The sequence below is a fragment of the Prunus mume genome, linkage group LG2 (assembly GCF_029339155.1).
Source record: "Prunus mume cultivar Tortuosa linkage group LG2, ASM2933915v1, whole genome shotgun sequence".
Classification (NCBI taxonomy): domain Eukaryota; kingdom Viridiplantae; phylum Streptophyta; class Magnoliopsida; order Rosales; family Rosaceae; genus Prunus; species Prunus mume.
The window spans coordinates 10,808,624-10,825,059 of record NC_142699.1 but is presented as its reverse complement, the minus strand read 5'-3'; the positions used below and the strand labels follow the sequence as shown (position 1 = coordinate 10,825,059).

General features: G+C 35.2%; 2 protein-coding genes across 2 annotated transcripts; both read left to right on the top strand.

Moving 5' to 3' along the window:
* Window positions 1-2,217: 2,217 nt before the first annotated feature.
* On the top strand, window positions 2,218-4,590 carry LOC103320310 (patatin-like protein 2). Its single transcript, XM_008221974.3, has 7 exons — window positions 2,218-2,445; window positions 2,654-2,835; window positions 2,922-3,108; window positions 3,230-3,391; window positions 3,495-3,803; window positions 3,949-4,124; window positions 4,231-4,590. The coding sequence occupies exons 1-7, from the start codon at window positions 2,314-2,316 to the stop codon at window positions 4,292-4,294; spliced, it is 1,212 nt and encodes a 403-aa protein (XP_008220196.2). The 5' UTR covers window positions 2,218-2,313; the 3' UTR covers window positions 4,295-4,590.
* Window positions 4,591-7,851: 3,261 nt separating this feature from the next.
* On the top strand, window positions 7,852-10,118 carry LOC148919603 (patatin-like protein 2). The gene is made up of 7 exons (XM_089046738.1): window positions 7,852-8,113; window positions 8,221-8,402; window positions 8,569-8,761; window positions 8,884-9,045; window positions 9,149-9,451; window positions 9,557-9,729; window positions 9,851-10,118. Exons 1-7 carry the CDS (start codon window positions 7,961-7,963, stop codon window positions 9,936-9,938), a joined length of 1,254 nt encoding a protein of 417 aa, XP_088902864.1. The 5' UTR covers window positions 7,852-7,960; the 3' UTR covers window positions 9,939-10,118.
* The last annotated feature ends 6,318 nt before the right edge of the window (window positions 10,119-16,436 follow it).

Below are 16,436 nucleotides of genomic sequence, written 5' to 3'. Positions count from 1 at the left end.
CTTCAGAGGCCTTCTCAATTTCCAAGCATTCCTTCAATCTGTCATACACAACTTATTTTTGGCCTTTCGGTTGGTGTTTTAGACACACAGGCCTGGGCAGTTTTTCCAGAAGAATCTTGTATGTCCCTTGTACACTCGAATCCAGAATGCTTTCAACTTCCATTCTCTCAACTTTGGCCCTCACCCAATCAGATATATTAACATGTACAGGTTCTAAATCTGTTATTATTGCTGGTCTGCCAGTTATAAGCTCTAGCAAGACAAATCCCAAAGCTGTATGCATCACTCTTTCTAGTGTACGTACTGTCCAGTTGTGCAATATCTTGTTCAACAAAAATCTTTCTTGTAATAAATGTTTTGTTTTGGGGCTGACTTTGTTGTAAGTTGTAACATTATACACGATACATTTAAGGCCGACCATAGAGATAGTGATGGTTTCATTTTAATCTTATCTAATAAATTTGCGAGAGATTTTAAGGTGCGATGGGGACGGGGGTTTGTGATACACACACACACTACTAAGACTATCTCCAACCCTTGGGGTGAAAACTCAAATTTTGAGTTTAGCCTCTAAATACCATCTCCAACCCATGTATTTTGGGGGGTGGAAATTTGAGAAATCTCAAATCTTGGTGGAATTCAGTCCTTGCTGGTGATAATTTTGTGGGCCCAAAATCTGCTTTTTATTATTATTTTTTGCCCAAGTTTGCATCTTCTGTGCACAAGCTTGGTTTGGTTTTAAAGCAACTTTGTGCCAAAAATCGATATTGTTTGGTTTGTTTGTTTGTTTTTTTTTTTTTTTGTTTTTTTAAATATTCCAACAACTATATTTGTAATCAATAATCATGATTAATTTTAAGCAATCTCAACGGCAAAATTTAATGATTGTCGTTTATTTAAAAATGCTTAGATAATTTAAACACACTTACATAATTCAATGAAGAGTTCGAATTATTCCGGGCATACGTATGGTATTGTACTTATTTTTATTTTTAAGTGAAATTCAATTATGTTTTGGAATTTTATTTTTTTTAGGTTAAAATGTTTAGAAAATTAAATCATGAGTGTTGAAACAAAAATAATGTCAAGAAAAATTAACAAGAAACAAAATTTAGGGGTTAATCATTCTTAAACAATTTAATAAAGTTGCGGACTCAAATTATGAGTCTACGAGGTTGGAGGAAAGAAAATTTTGAGTCCTGAAAATACATGAATAGTTGTATTTTGGAGGGTGAAAATTTGAAAATTTATCTGATAAATTTGTTGGCACAAGTAAGCATTTCCCACGAGGAGGAGGCAGCCATGCTGGACCATCGCAATCAAGTGAGCCAGAGCTTGTACAAGACAAATTAAGAAGCTGGGCCAGACCAGAGGACCTGGTATTGGTAAATAAAATTCAAAACACAGGAAAGCAGGATGAACAATTCATCTTGGTTTGAATGTTCAAGCTTCAAAACGATGACGTACATGCATATGTGTGAATCTCAACGGAAGTGAATTGAAATATGGGATTTTAAATCAATATTACGTTTTAACATCGTGAGTTACATTTAAATATGAAATTTCACACTAAAGACATTGCAACTTGTCGATACATACAATGCATTGAAAAGACGTGTTGAAAACTATATTAACGTATATAGTCGTCTATCTAACCCTAGCGATCCACTAACAAGTAACAACAATATTGATGATAATAATAATAATAATAATAATAATAATAATAATAATATTATTATTATTATTATTATTATTATTATTATTATTATTATTATTTATACATATAGACACATGTAAGTACATTTACACACACATACATATACGTACATATACATATACACGTACACTGATACATAGGTAAATATGGTGGGATATATAAGGTGTGTTTAACATGTGAGGTATAAATAGTGATGAGTATTTTCACGTGCAGGAATCAATGCATTTGCAGCAGTACAAGTTAGAAAATAGAAAATAGAAAATTCTGTGTAGGAAGATTTATGTGATCACTGCGAAGAACATAAACTTATTCTGGCAAACTACGTATAACATGGATGTTCAAATGAATATAAGGACTATTCAAAAGACAAAGTAAACGGAAACAACTCGGTCAAGATATACATAAGTTTGGGGTCAAGATTTGGGGGAAAGAGCTCTATATAAACCCCACAACCAAAGCTTAATTCCTACAACCTACAACGCCTTCCTCTTGAGATTCTTCAAATTTCAAATTAATCTCTCTCTCTCTCTCTCTCTCTCTCTCTGAGTTTTCGTTCCTAAACTAAGTCTTGTGCGTAACCTTCTCTTGTATCACTAATGGAGAAAACAAGATCATCCCTTCACTCTCCCACAAATGGAAGTCTCATTACTGTTCTTAGTATTGATGGAGGTGGAATAAGAGGGATTATCCCAGGAACCATCCTCAACTTCTTAGAGTCTGAGCTTCAGGTAAAACAATGATCAAATCAAAACTTTAAATAAATACACGTGTTATAATATAAGTGGATTGGTCACGCCATCACATGATGTTACACCTAGCGAACATATTTGCTCCACTTCTTATAATTTGTTGGTGTTTCTCATTCTTTTTTAAGAAAATAAAAAATAAAAAATCTAATGCAACTAACTTTTCGCTTTACTTGTTTGCTATATGCAGAAACTGGATGGTCAGGATGCAAGGCTAGCAGATTATTTTGATGTGATTACAGGGACTAGTACAGGTGGCCTTGTGACAGCCATGCTTACTACCCCAAATGAAAATAACCGTCCTTTGTATGCTGCTAAAGATATCAACCCTTTTTATCTCGAAAACTGCCCTAAAATCTTCCCCCAATCCAGGTATAGTTAATTCTTCATAGATTTTTGTACTACACATTTGTATACATAATTGTTCGCGATAATTAATTTTCATCCATGTACAACAGTTCTCCACTCGTCAATGTCGAGGAGAATTTGAAAGGTTTAGGGAGACCAAAATATGATGGGAAGTATTTACATAAAATATTGAAGGAAAAATTAGGAGACAAACATTTGCGCGACACATTAACTAACGTTGTAATCCCAACTTTTGATATAAAGCGGCTGCAACCAGTTATCTTCTCCAACTATGAGGTTTGTTTATTAATTATCTATTAATTGAAACACATGCATATATTTACATAATTTAATTCTAATGGTGCTCTTTTTATGAACATTTCTTGATTTTGTATATATATGTTTGTCATGATTTTAGTTGAAAAAGAAACCCAGCTTGGATGCTTTGCTCTCGGATATATGCATTGGAACTTCAGCAGCCCCATACTATCTTCCAACCTATCAATTTAAATCCACAAATTCAAATGGTGAATCAAGAGAATTCAATCTCACCGACGGTGGAGTTGCTGCCAATAACCCGGTATACATTGATCAAATTGCAAAAACCTAATTTGCATAATCTGAATTATTTCATATATATGATCATCATTAATATGTGTGTATTAATTTTTCTTTCTTTCTAGGCCTTGGTTGCTATGAGCGAAGTGACGAAACAAATCCACAAGGGCAACCCTGACTTCCTGCCTATGGGTGAAAATGAACAGTTGTATGGGCGGTTCCTAGTCATATCACTAGGGACTGGTACAACGTCTGAGGAGAAGTATGACGCCAATGAAGCGGCTAAGTGGGGTGCTTTCGGGTGGCTTATCGGATCCGATTTTTCGGCTCCATTGGTGGATATATTCACCCACGCAGGTAGTGACATGGTTGATTTCCACCTTGCTACCATTTTTCAAGCCCTTCAGTCTCATGACAATTACCTTCGAATTCAGGTAACAAAAGAATGTGCAATAAAATTGAGATAAATATCACTAGATCAAATGACCGTTTTATATACAAAAAAGAAAAAAAGAAAAAGAAAAAAAAGGTATTACGTAGAGAAACTAAGCTCACAAGTACTCGGAAATGAATATGCAGGATGATACGCTAAGTGGAACATTGGCTTCTGCGGATATTGCCACAGAACAAAACTTGAATGATTTGGTAAAAGTTGGAGAGGCATTGTTGAAGAAACCGGTTTCGAGACTGAATTTTGATACTGGTAAATCCAAGCCTGTTCGTCCTGAGGTTACAAACGCAGAGGCTCTTGTGAGGTATTTACTCTATTATATATTATGATTAAGTTGTAGCATGATCATGTAAATTCAATAAATTAACATACTAATTACTTTTGTTTTGTTAATTAATTTGCATGTGTAGGATAGCGAGCGTTCTCTCTAAGGAGAGGGCTCAGAGGAGCAAGGTCGTTCATGAAAGGACATGATCAGCAGCACCACCAAAGAAATAATATGCTGCTCTCATACGTATATATATAAAATTCCTTTTAATTATGTTTAATCTTCAAGAAAAATAAAAGGCCATCAAAGTCATGATGAAATGCTAAGTCAATTATTTTATTTTATTTCTTCATGTAATTCAGTACTGAAATTATTTTCTCCCAATGTAAGCAAGAAATTGTTTAATTTATTTTTCTCCCAATAAATACCAATTAACAGGTTGGTTGTGATGTAATTAATAATCAGCAGTACGTATAATATGTTCCTTCCTTCATATTCTTTATTTATTTGGCTATTACGCACCAGAGTGTTTCTTTTTCTTTTTGAAGCATTGCAATGAACTTCGAAACAAATTAAACATATATCCCACGTTGTAAATTGATTGATTAAACACTAATTAAACAATTAAACAAGTATTTTGAACCACTAATGTCCCACTAATTAAACAAGTTAATATGATTGATTATGACAGGTCTTGACTATGGACCAGTTTTGACTGAATTAATTTACCACATATTTTTCTTATCAAAATTAAGAAAAAGAAGCATCTTCATTTGAAGGAGCCTCTTCATACTTATCAAACCATCCCTATAGTATCAGAAACTTTAGGCTTCAAGTGATGCATGGAAATCAATTGAAAAAATACCTAGATCAACTAACAACTTAAATCCTTTGCCGAATAAAACACATATATATTTTATCCATACTTTTCCCGTTCCGTATTTTACTAACTATACATAACCAGTAAGGCTTGGCTATATGGGTCGGCTTTAGAGTTAATTAGTATTATGTCTGGGGATTAATTATTAATTTGGGATTGCCCAAAAGTTTCAATAGATTTAAACTTTTGATCATCGTCATACATATCATCAAGATATTCAACACGTTTTTTCCTTTCTTTTTTTCTTACAAGAAAAAAACATCAAGGCTTGATTGAAATCCATACAAATTTGAAGCACAATTTCTGAAAAACTGACCACTAAAATTGAATAAATTAACACATTCCCCTGCCCATTTGGATGACAAAATACATACAATACAATTTTAATTTTATCATATATGTATTATTAATAGCATTATATATAGTCGTAAAGGATGCATAAAGAGTTTTATTTTTCGACTGGATTTATTTAATGAGCTTCGATTGTATAATTTACAGAGTTGAAAGAGTCGAGACAAAGGGAAAATTTAACAGAGTTTGATGGAAGGACTAATGGTGCAACAAAACACCTACTTGAGTGGACCTCTGCAACTAATAATTGAATTGAATGATCAAACAGTAATTACGGGTATAGTTGAGGGACCATTGCTGCAAATAACCCTTTTTGAGAGAATTATTAGCTAGGGAATGGGTCACTTCACTCCTGAAGTTTCCATGGTGTTTACTATTTTGGACGACTTGGGTTGGGACTGATTGTGAAAGGTCTTGACCCAGTCTCAATGATTCACATATATATATTTAAATTATATCTCAACATAAAGAAAAAGAAGCATCTTCATTTCATTTGAAGGACCCTCTTCTCCTCATACTTATAATATTTTATAAGCATTACTTGTTAAGGTTTGAGTCACCAAATTTATTCACAAAACAAATAATATTTTACTTTTTAAGGTTTAAAATGGGTCCAAATTTGAATCAACTTAGACTTTGTCTTCGATGAATAAATTTTGGTGTCTCCATATAGCAGTACGCGTATGTAATATGTTGAATATTATTGTGAATACTAATTAGGTCGAAGCACTTAATCAATTATGTCCACACGAATGCAGTGTTTAATTAGAAAATTCTGACAGTAGCTCATTGATTGATAAAATATAATAAAGTTTATCATGTGTATAAAATATATATACTCGTCACTAAGTTGGTGAATATTAAGATTCACAAGTTGGTGAATTCTTCTCAACTAAACTAGCTAGTACTCAAAGTCAAGTAATGTGTTCGGAATGAAACCTAGTTGTCTAGGGCATATGACTTTTTGACAACATCATTTCTTGTTGTTTAAGAAAGCCGCGTATACCTAATATTGGAAATTTTTTCTCAAAATTGACTTGGCTTCTGTTTATCAATTTGCTTAAACAACAGATTACGGTAGGTTTAAGTAATTCATGATGCTTTGAGTCACCAAATTTATTCACGAAACAAATAATATTTTACTTGATAAGGTTTAAAATGGGTCCAAATTTGAATCAACGGGACTTTGTATTTGATGAATAAATTTTGGTGTCTCCATATATGTTGACTATTATTGTGTATAGTAGTCGGGAAGATTCAAATTTTTTTTAATAGTAAATTTGGCTTACACCCTTCAAATTCAATTTGTCATACCAAAAACCCTTCACTTTTTGTTCATATAAATAATACCCAATTTGTATAAATAAAAACCCATGACTAGGATCCAACTCAGCAAGTTACCTGATTAAGTATAAAATCTGATTTATTGTATTTTTCAGATTCCAAAAATACCCCCAACTAAGCCATTATTGCATTTTGTATATTAATGTATGAATCAATATGGAAGCAGTTTTTAATTGGATTGTATATAATGATAGATGTTGAATTTGGAAAGATCTCCAAATGGTTGTAATGGATGTAGGAATTAATTTTGAAACATTTAAAAAAAAATTTAACAATAAATTCAAATTTAGGTAATCAGTTTGTTTAATAAAATGTTTATGTTATTTTCTTTTTATGAATTATACATGACTAATAATCCACTTTATAATTGTTAATGAATAAAACTGTACATACTAATTATGTTGAAAAAATAATGTAACTATTACTTGTTTGTTTTATGAAAAACATAATTTACCTAGTATGAAAAGTGTACATAATTATCTATTCCAAATAATGTACCTATACACATTTACAGGTATATTGTAAAATAATTTACTTGTGGGTAAATAATGTACCTATATTTTATAACCTATTTTAATTATGAAAAATATACGCAATTACAAAGTAACTGACTTTGTTTTTTTTTGTAAATAATATACCTATATTTTATATGTATATATTTATATTATATTTTTCATAGGTACATTATTGGATATGTAATTTACAGATTTTTTTTTTTTGTAATTTTAAGGGGCGAGATGTGAGAGGGAATGACAACTAAAAGAAATGGGGTGATTGATATGCTATTAATAGGGAGTACATTAATTACAATTATGGCAGTTAATGAAATGCTTGAAATAAATTATAAATAAAATATGAAGTTTAGTGGCAATGATGTAAAAACATAGAAATACTACGACATCCTATATCCTACTAGTCATTTAAATTTGAAATTGGGTTTTACATATAGATTTATAGAATGGTGAGTATATGTCTAGGGAATAGAAAATATAGGGATTTATATTGGACAAGCTCTTTTTTTAATCAGAGAAGTCTGACAGAAGTGGTCCAACTTAAAACTTGTTATAGCGACATGCATACAAATTTGGGGTCAAAGTTGGAAGGGGAAAAGATCTCTATATAAAGCATAGCTAGGTGCTCAAGTTTACTAAACTCAATTAATCCCATCATCATCAAGCCTTCTTTTAGGGTTCAAGCTTTATTCTCTCTGCAGTTTTATTCATTAGTTCATAATAAATAGGCACTCTTCCTTCCGAGTACCTCTCCTATACCTTTCCTGTGTTGTGCATCATTCGGTATGTCTTCTCTTTCATCTCAAATGGAGAGAGCAAGATCATTTCTTCAGTCTCCCACTTACGGGAACATCGTCACCGTTCTGAGCATTGATGGAGGTGGAATCAGAGGGATTATTCCCGGAACTATACTCAAATTCCTAGAATCCGAGCTTCAGGTAATTAAGCATATATATATTAAAACCAATAATTTAACTTTAATTAATAAGGTTTAAAGTGATTGTCTTGCTAATTTATTTTCACCTGAACTTTGCCACATATGCAGAAGCTGGATGGTGAAGAAGCAAGGCTTGTAGATTACTTTGATGTGATTGCAGGGACTAGCACTGGTGGGCTTGTGACTGCCATGCTTACTACCCCAGATGAAAATAATCGACCCCTATTTGCTGCTAAAGACATTAACGATTTTTATCTCGAACATTGTCCTAAGATCTTCCCTCAAGACAGGTACCTAACAAGCTATTTAACATCAATCTTAACTTCAACTCAATGTCATTAATCTTGTACATGTACATCAATTATTAGTATAATTAATCTTAGCTTGAACACCTTTTTCTTTTTTAATATTATACATATATAGTGGCTAACAATCACATATATTTTGCTTGTGCAGCAACTATACATTGATTGGTAAGGCCATGGACATGGTAAAAGCTGTGTCAGGACCAAAGTATGATGGGAAGTATTTACATAAGATAATGAAGGAAATATTAGGAGACATACGATTAAGTGACACGTTAACAAACGTTATAATCCCAACTTTTGATATAAAGCGGCTACAACCAATGGTCTTCTCTAGCTATGAGGTTTGTTTTCATATCCTTAAATATATATATATATATGTGTGTGTATGTGTGTATATATATGTTTGTTTTGTTAAATCTAATATAGTTACATGGTTGGTTTTGTGTTTTGATGGTGATTATAGGAGAAAAAGAACACTAGCATAAATGCTTTACTGTCGGATATATGCATTGGGACTTCAGCAGCCCCAACCTATCTTCCAGCGCACCATTTTGAAACCAAAACTTCCACTGGTGAATCAAGAGATTTCGATCTCATTGATGGTGGCGTTGCTGCTAACAACCCGGTATATATATGTAATTAAATTATGGCCTTGATCTATAATACACCATGCAATTTCAAAAGCTTATTTAGCTCTCGTTCATTATATTGTTGTTTTTTCTTATCAGGCTTTGGTTGCTATGAGCGAAGTGACAAAAGAAATCCACCAGGGAAATTCTGACTTCTTTGCTATAAGGTCAACTGAGTATGGTCGGTTCTTAGTGATATCGTTGGGTACTGGTTCAGCAAAATCTGAAGAGAAATATGATGCCGATGATGCAGCTAAATGGGGTCTTTTGGGATGGTTGACGAAAGGGGGTTCCTCTCCATTGATAGATGTATTTACTCAAGCAAGTAATGACATGGTCGATTTCCACCTTGCTACTGTTTTTCAAGCTCTTGACTGTGAGAAAAATTACCTCCGAATTCAGGTATTTGGGATATCCATACTATGAATCTATACCATAATCAATGATCCAAACTCACAGTAAAAATCAATAATTAACGGGTTCGAAGTGAAAATATATATGGTGCAGGATGATACATTGGAGAAAACAGTATCTTCGGTGGATATTGCTACGCAAGAAAACTTGAATAACCTTGTAAAAGTTGGAGACGAATTGTTGAAGAAACCGGTTTCGAGGGTGAATTTGCAAACCGGTATCTATGAGCCTGCTCATCAGGAAACAAATGAAGTAGCTCTCATAAGGTATGTATATTTGATTACTCACCAATCTAATATGAGTTTTTTAGCATGATCATAAATATGTTATATTGATTAAACAATACTAATCACGATTAATTTTCTTAATTAATCTGCACGTATGTAGGGTGGCGCAAATTCTGTCTAAGGAAAGGAAGGTCCGTGAAATGAGATCACCACATGGAAAGGTTGTGGCTGACAGCAACTCCAACTGATGATCACATATTGCTAATCTCGCACTTATTATTCCTTCTAATTATAATTTTTTTTTAATTAATATAAACCATATGGTGAAATTAGTGCTAATTAGTGCTACTTTATTTGAGTTAGAAATCAAAGTATTTTAATTTTAATTTTATTATCCCCACATCCAATTAACATAAATTTCCTTTTTCTGTTGTGTACCATTCTAAGTTTTTTTGTGTGGTTTGGTTCCTTGCCACACTTACTTACAACAAAAAACCAAAAAAAGAAGAAAAAAGGAAAATCAATCTTTTGACGGGTCCATATGAAAAGAGACAAATTCCATAAAGGCAAGGAGAAATAAATAATTAAAAAGCCTCTATTCGAATTTTATTGGCAACTGGTCGGGGCATAAAATAAACCATAAAATGGGATGCTAATTGAGTGTAACCTTGTTTTCATATATATAGCAATCGCCTATTTATATATATAGAAAGAGCTTTAACGAGGCAACTTTATATATGTCGGCACCATCGTGTATTTTTGTTTTTATTAATGAAATTCTTTGCTTTCTTTGTAAAAAAAAAAAAAAAGATTAAAAATATATATCTTTGGGACCAGCAACTTTTGTTTTATTTTGAAGTTTTAATTTGGACTAGGGGTGAGCATGGTTCGGGTTGGACCGGTTTTTGCCTCAAATTAAAACCGATCCGATATTATTCATTCGGTTTGGTTCGATTCGATTGTAGTAAAAAAATTTCAAAAACTGTTTGGTTCGGGTTGAAACAATTCCGGTCCGGTTCGGTTTTGAATCGGATTATAAAAATTAATTTTTAATACAATTCTCAACTGAAATATTATTATTTTTACTTGAAAATTAACAAATTATTCAATTTCATATAAAAATAAATATTAAAGTTAGAAACTAGAGATATTTTGAAATTGAACTTCGATAAATATTAGTTTTTTTTTTTCGAAATTAAAAATATAGCACTAAAAATAAATATATATTAAAATTATATATTTTTTTAATTTGACCGGTTCGGTTCGCCCAGTCCGATTTTTGAAGACATGGAATCGGATCAAAATCGATCCAAACGAGGTTAGGATCGATTTTGACCGTTGTTGACTTTTTGGTCAACTCGGTTTTCTGGTTTGGTTGGCTCGGATTTTCGGTTCACCGGTTTGAGTGCCCACCCCTAATTTGGACTAAAATGGATAACGACACGCATTATCATTTATGGCTATCTATTCCCAATAAGTAAAACCAAAAATAAATGAATTAATAATCATAGTGTTGAACTTATTACAACAATTTTTCCCTCAAATTAATTAACACCAAAATTCAATACTAAAAACAAAAAACAAAAAACTTAATGGCAAAACAAAAGAGTCAGTAATTGGGTTTTGGTTTTGGGGTATGTCCCTGGGGTGACCTTGCAAGGCGAAGCCACTTCCGTTAAGTTTAGGATTCTTAGAATTGGCTTTCCTTGCCAAATATACACTTTCATGTAATTCCTCTTAGCTCATCTTTAGAAATTAGGCATTGTGTATTTGCCACAAAGTTGAAGTACATTGAAGAGCTTATGAGGCTACAAAACCAAGTAATTTGTGCATTCGTTTATAATGAGCTTATGAGACAACCTGAAAAATGGAGATTATAAAGATTAGTCTAAACACAAATTATACTCGCAAGTGCACAAGCATTACTACATTTTACTATTTGGGCGACGAGCGACGAAAAAAATTATTCGTCGCCCAAACTATCCAAAACTTGTATGACCAAAAATTTCGTCACACAAGAAAACTTAGCGCGACCAAAAACATGGTCGCCGCGCAAAGTGAGGAAGAAAAACACGGGTTTATTTTTTTTTGCGCCAAACACTTGCACGACGACACATATCGTCGTGAAAGAAAACCTAGCGTGACGGTAATCGTTATCGTTGCGTAAAGTTAGATAGAAATCGTAGGTTATTTTATATGGTGCCAAACACTTGCGCGATGATTATTGTCGTCACAAAAGACTACTTAGCTCGACGACAAACGTTATCGCCGCGTAAGAAAAATGTGGGATTTTTTTTATTTGGTGCCAAATACTTGCGCAACAAAAATTTATGTTGTCGCGTAAAGTTTGATGTCGGCACGTTCATGCGCAACGAAAATTGTCTTTTGAGCGATGAAATTTTGAGCGACGAAAACTATTTTTCATCTGGCAAAAGTGGGTTGTCGGCATGTACTTGCGCGACGAAAAATGTATTTTGGGCAACAAAATGGACCACTTGTGCGACGAAAATGAGGTTTTGCGCAACGGATTTTTTTATTATTATTATTTTTTTTTGTGATGAAAAGGAATTCGTCGCGCAAAAATCTTCTTCATATTATCTGGATTTTTCTATTGCAGAGGCAGACTTAAAAATAAAAATAAAAAGCTCACTCTGCTTATGCTGGGAATTCAGTACGTTCATTGTAAGTGTTTTTTGTCGTTAGTTTAAAAGTATTAATGTAGATTCATACTAACGTTATTAATTTCGTTCTCTTTAGGGATATTTGTAATTAGCAATTGACGGAGAACGATTGAGAAGGTATTTTATTCGTATTATATTTTAAAAATATAAAATTAATTACATTATGTTAAACTTAGTTTGTTATGTTTATATTTTTTTGAGTGAAATTATATTTATATTATGTTGTTAAATTGTGCGTGATGTAACACAATGTGTTGTGATGTACGAAGTTAATTTCAATTAACTTTGTACTTTTTTTATTTTATTTTTAGTAAAACTTAGTTTCCCGTTCGAGATTAGTTGGATTTCATGCATGAATGCGTAAAGCATGACTACGGTCCAATTAATTCTTGAATTGTCCCATTATTTGGACAGTTTGGGAATGCATAGTCATGTCACATAGTGTATGGCTACAGGATTAGGTTTCGATTGTAGAGATTCCGGTGTCATCTCTGTACGTTCTTCGGGTGGTACGTAGGTATTTTATACATACGATACACCTCAAGAACTGTATCGAGATGCTGCCAAAATTCATCCACGTCGAAATCTACTTTCATGTAGCCGTAAATTACGTGACATGACTATGCATTCTCGAATGGGATAGGGCCCTTACCAGAGGCATAAGGTGACATTATGATTTCGTATGAAGTTGTTGTGATTGTTGTGTTGTGATTGTGGTTCCAGGAATTATGAGCATGAGGTAGATACAAAACCTGAATAGATGCGCAGACAAATACTTGGATGGAATCAAGGATTTTATTGAGTTTGCACATACACACAACCCGAGTGCAATTAGAATATGTTGTCCTTGTAAGAGGTGTAACAACACGTTGTGGGAAACAATTGAAAATGTTGAATTTCATTTAGGAAGGAATGAAATGATTGAGACATGTAACATTTGGAACCTCCACAAGACTTATGTAAGGGGCATATTATGTTTATTTCTTCTCAATTTCATTCTTCCCTCTTTCTCTTTAATTTCTAGGGTTTTAACTATAAATTTCTTGTCACATCCCAGGATCGGCTCCGCCGTAGCACGATATTGTCCGCTTTGGGGCCCTCTCTCTGCCCTCACGGTTTTGTTTCTGGGAACTCACAAGCAACTTCCCAATAGATCACCCATCCTAAGATTGTTCTAGCCCCCAACTTGCTTAACTTTGGAGTTCCTATGACTCCAAAGCCAATGAGCTCCCAAAAGGCCTCGTGCTAGATGGAAGCGGGCATGTACATATAAGGCACATCACCCCCTCTCCGTTGGTCGATGTGGGATGTTACAATCCACACCCTTAGTGGCCCGAAGTCCTCATCGGCACACTCGCACCACACGGCCTAGTGGCTCTGATGATAGGACCTGCCCCGAATTTCTCGTAACTGGGACGAATCCTGTGGAATTTCCGACATCACCTTGATGTCGGGCACACCTACTAAAACTATGTCCTCTTTTGCCAAAGAAGACTAAGGGCTCGAGATTTTCTGCAGAAAATTCGGTGGAGTGTCCCCTATAAATTGAACATTTCCCAAAATTCCAACCTGCATAAAACGCAATTTAATAACACCAACTGGCAGCAAGCACAATATAATAACATGCAATTCACATAATCGGCCTCCGACCTTCAATATTTTCCGAAACCAAACTATCCACAAAGCTCTTGAACCAAAATATACTTTAAATAAGGCAATTACTGAACTTAAACGTAATTATGAACACCGGATGCAAATTTACGCCATCGAACTTTCCCAATTTCAACATATGAGGTTTTAACCACCTAATACAATCACATCTCGAACTCACTCGAATTTCAAGACCAACGTCAAGGTCCGCACCACATTCAATAAAACCACCTAAGTGAAGTTTAGCCCGCGGCTGCACCTAGGCGCTATCCTAGGCTGCCTACGTACCCTTGCCGAGGGATTAAGCCACACGTAGTTCTTCCTAAAACCCTTTTACTTTAAATCACAATTCACCAATCACAATCTCACATATGTCCCCATACGCCGGATCTACCAACGTCACATATAGGGTCTGTCAACACGGTGGCTACTCCTACGACACGTGCGACCTCAACACAATATCACATACCTCCCCATACGTCGGATATACCAACGCCACGTATGGGGTCTATTATACGCCGGCTACACCTACGACACATGCGACCTCAACACAATATCACATATCTCCCCATACGCCGAATATACCAACGCCACGTATGAGGTTTGCCAACACGCCGGCTACTCCTACGACAAATATGACCTCAACACAATATCACATATCTTCCTATAAGCGGATACACCAACGCCATGTATGAGGTCTGTCAACACGCCGGCCACTCCTACGACACTTGTGAACTCAACACAATATCAATATCTCCCATATGCCGGTACGACGACCAACGCCGCATATGGGGTCTGTCAACACGCCGGCTACTCCTACAACACGTGTGACCTCACAATCACAGGACGGTGCTTACACAGGGTAGTCAATATCCGGGAAGGTACATAGGGTAGTGCGTATAGCACTTCAAACTGACAATCTAAACTCTTTTTACACCCTTGCCAATACATATAAATATAAATTAAATCTACTATTGTATAAACCTCAACCCCGGTATAACATCCGATAATCCCCCAATTTTGAACCACAACTAATATCCTAATCCCACATAACCAACATACAATCAAGATCTATCACTACAGTGATTTTAATCTTCCTAGGAAGGTAACACTACCTAGGAAGTCTCATGGTCAACCCTAGGGTCAAACTACCCAACCTTGGTCAAATGGACCCACGGGGTCCACGATGTCCAGATTCTGATCGAAAGTTCCTATAGGTTCTGCAAGGCCTAGGACACATGTCCTACATGTTTGGTCTAGATCGGACAGTCGAATCGCTCACGATTGCACGATTGAACGGTTACTATAACCTTAGTCCTAGGGTTGGCATTTCTGGAGTATCCGAGACTCCGTTTTACAATCCGTTGAATCCTACATGATTCTAAGGATCTCTAGATTTACATATAACAAATACAAGACGATCCCACGGTCCAAACCTAGTGAACCTGGATAATGCGCAATATGCGATATCCGTTCGGGACTCTAACGGTATTCAAATTGAAGTCCAAGCACACCTATTCGCTCGTGAAGACCTAAGGATCCCATCAGGACGAAATGCCCCTTTTCTACAGTGCCCACGCTCCGCCACATGCGCCGGCAGAGCGTGGGTGTCCAAAGCGATAACCCATCGCCGAAAAAACCCAAAATCACGGCTCAAGATTCCTACCCTAGGTATAACACCCTATTTGGAGTCACTTTTGTTCTTGGGCATACCCCAAAAACTGACCGGAAGTGGCTGAAATCGCTAACTCAAAATCGACCGAACCCTAATTCGAAAATCAGATAATCTATGCTCAAAATTAATGAAATCCTACCCATCCATTAGCTTAGATCATGAGAAAATGATAGATTTCCATATCTCTGGATCGTCAAAAATGGCGGCTTGACGACGAGATCAAACGTGGAATTTTCCTCTGTCTACCAATCGGTTTTATGAAAAATCCGGACGGCGTCGCGCCGATCGACATCGGAGAATAGGTGGGAAGGACGCGAGTCAGCGGTCATTTTGGGACCGGTCTCGACCCAAACGGTGTCCGGTGACGATGGCAACCGGCGAAACCTCACGGTTGCTGCGATCGCCGGCGAGTTTTGCGACAGAGAGAGAGAGAGAGAGAGGCGAGAGAGAGAGAGCTGAGGGCTTTTCGACTTTATCAAAACCCACTTCGAAATATTTACGATTTTGCCACTGGTGATGTTTTGCTCGTAACTTCTTAATACCCGATTTAAGCCCCTCACGTGTCTACAAACTCGTCTCAGTACCACATAAGCAACCAAATCACTCGTTGTCCCAAAATCCTTCCGAGTAAGAAAATGACCAAATTACCCTTACCTTAAGGGTAAATTTATAATTTCCCTTAATTAAATTAAAATATGAATTAAATTTGGAGTTGGGGTGTTACAATCTACCCCCCTTAT

Bases quoted from the DNA above. Each gene is read 5' to 3' on its own strand.
- LOC103320310 (XM_008221974.3), top strand. From the start codon at position 2,314: ATGGAGAAAACAAGATCATCCCTTCACTCTCCCACAAATGGAAGTCTC. The intron at 3,109-3,229 runs GTTTGTTTATTA...TCATGATTTTAG, and splicing joins TTATCTTCTCCAACTATGAG to TTGAAAAAGAAACCCAGCTT. The intron at 3,804-3,948 runs GTAACAAAAGAA...ATGAATATGCAG, and splicing joins ACAATTACCTTCGAATTCAG to GATGATACGCTAAGTGGAAC.
- LOC148919603 (XM_089046738.1), top strand. From the start codon at position 7,961: ATGTCTTCTCTTTCATCTCAAATGGAGAGAGCAAGATCATTTCTTCAG. The intron at 9,046-9,148 runs GTATATATATGT...TTTTCTTATCAG, and splicing joins GCGTTGCTGCTAACAACCCG to GCTTTGGTTGCTATGAGCGA. The intron at 9,730-9,850 runs GTATGTATATTT...GCACGTATGTAG, and splicing joins AATGAAGTAGCTCTCATAAG to GGTGGCGCAAATTCTGTCTA.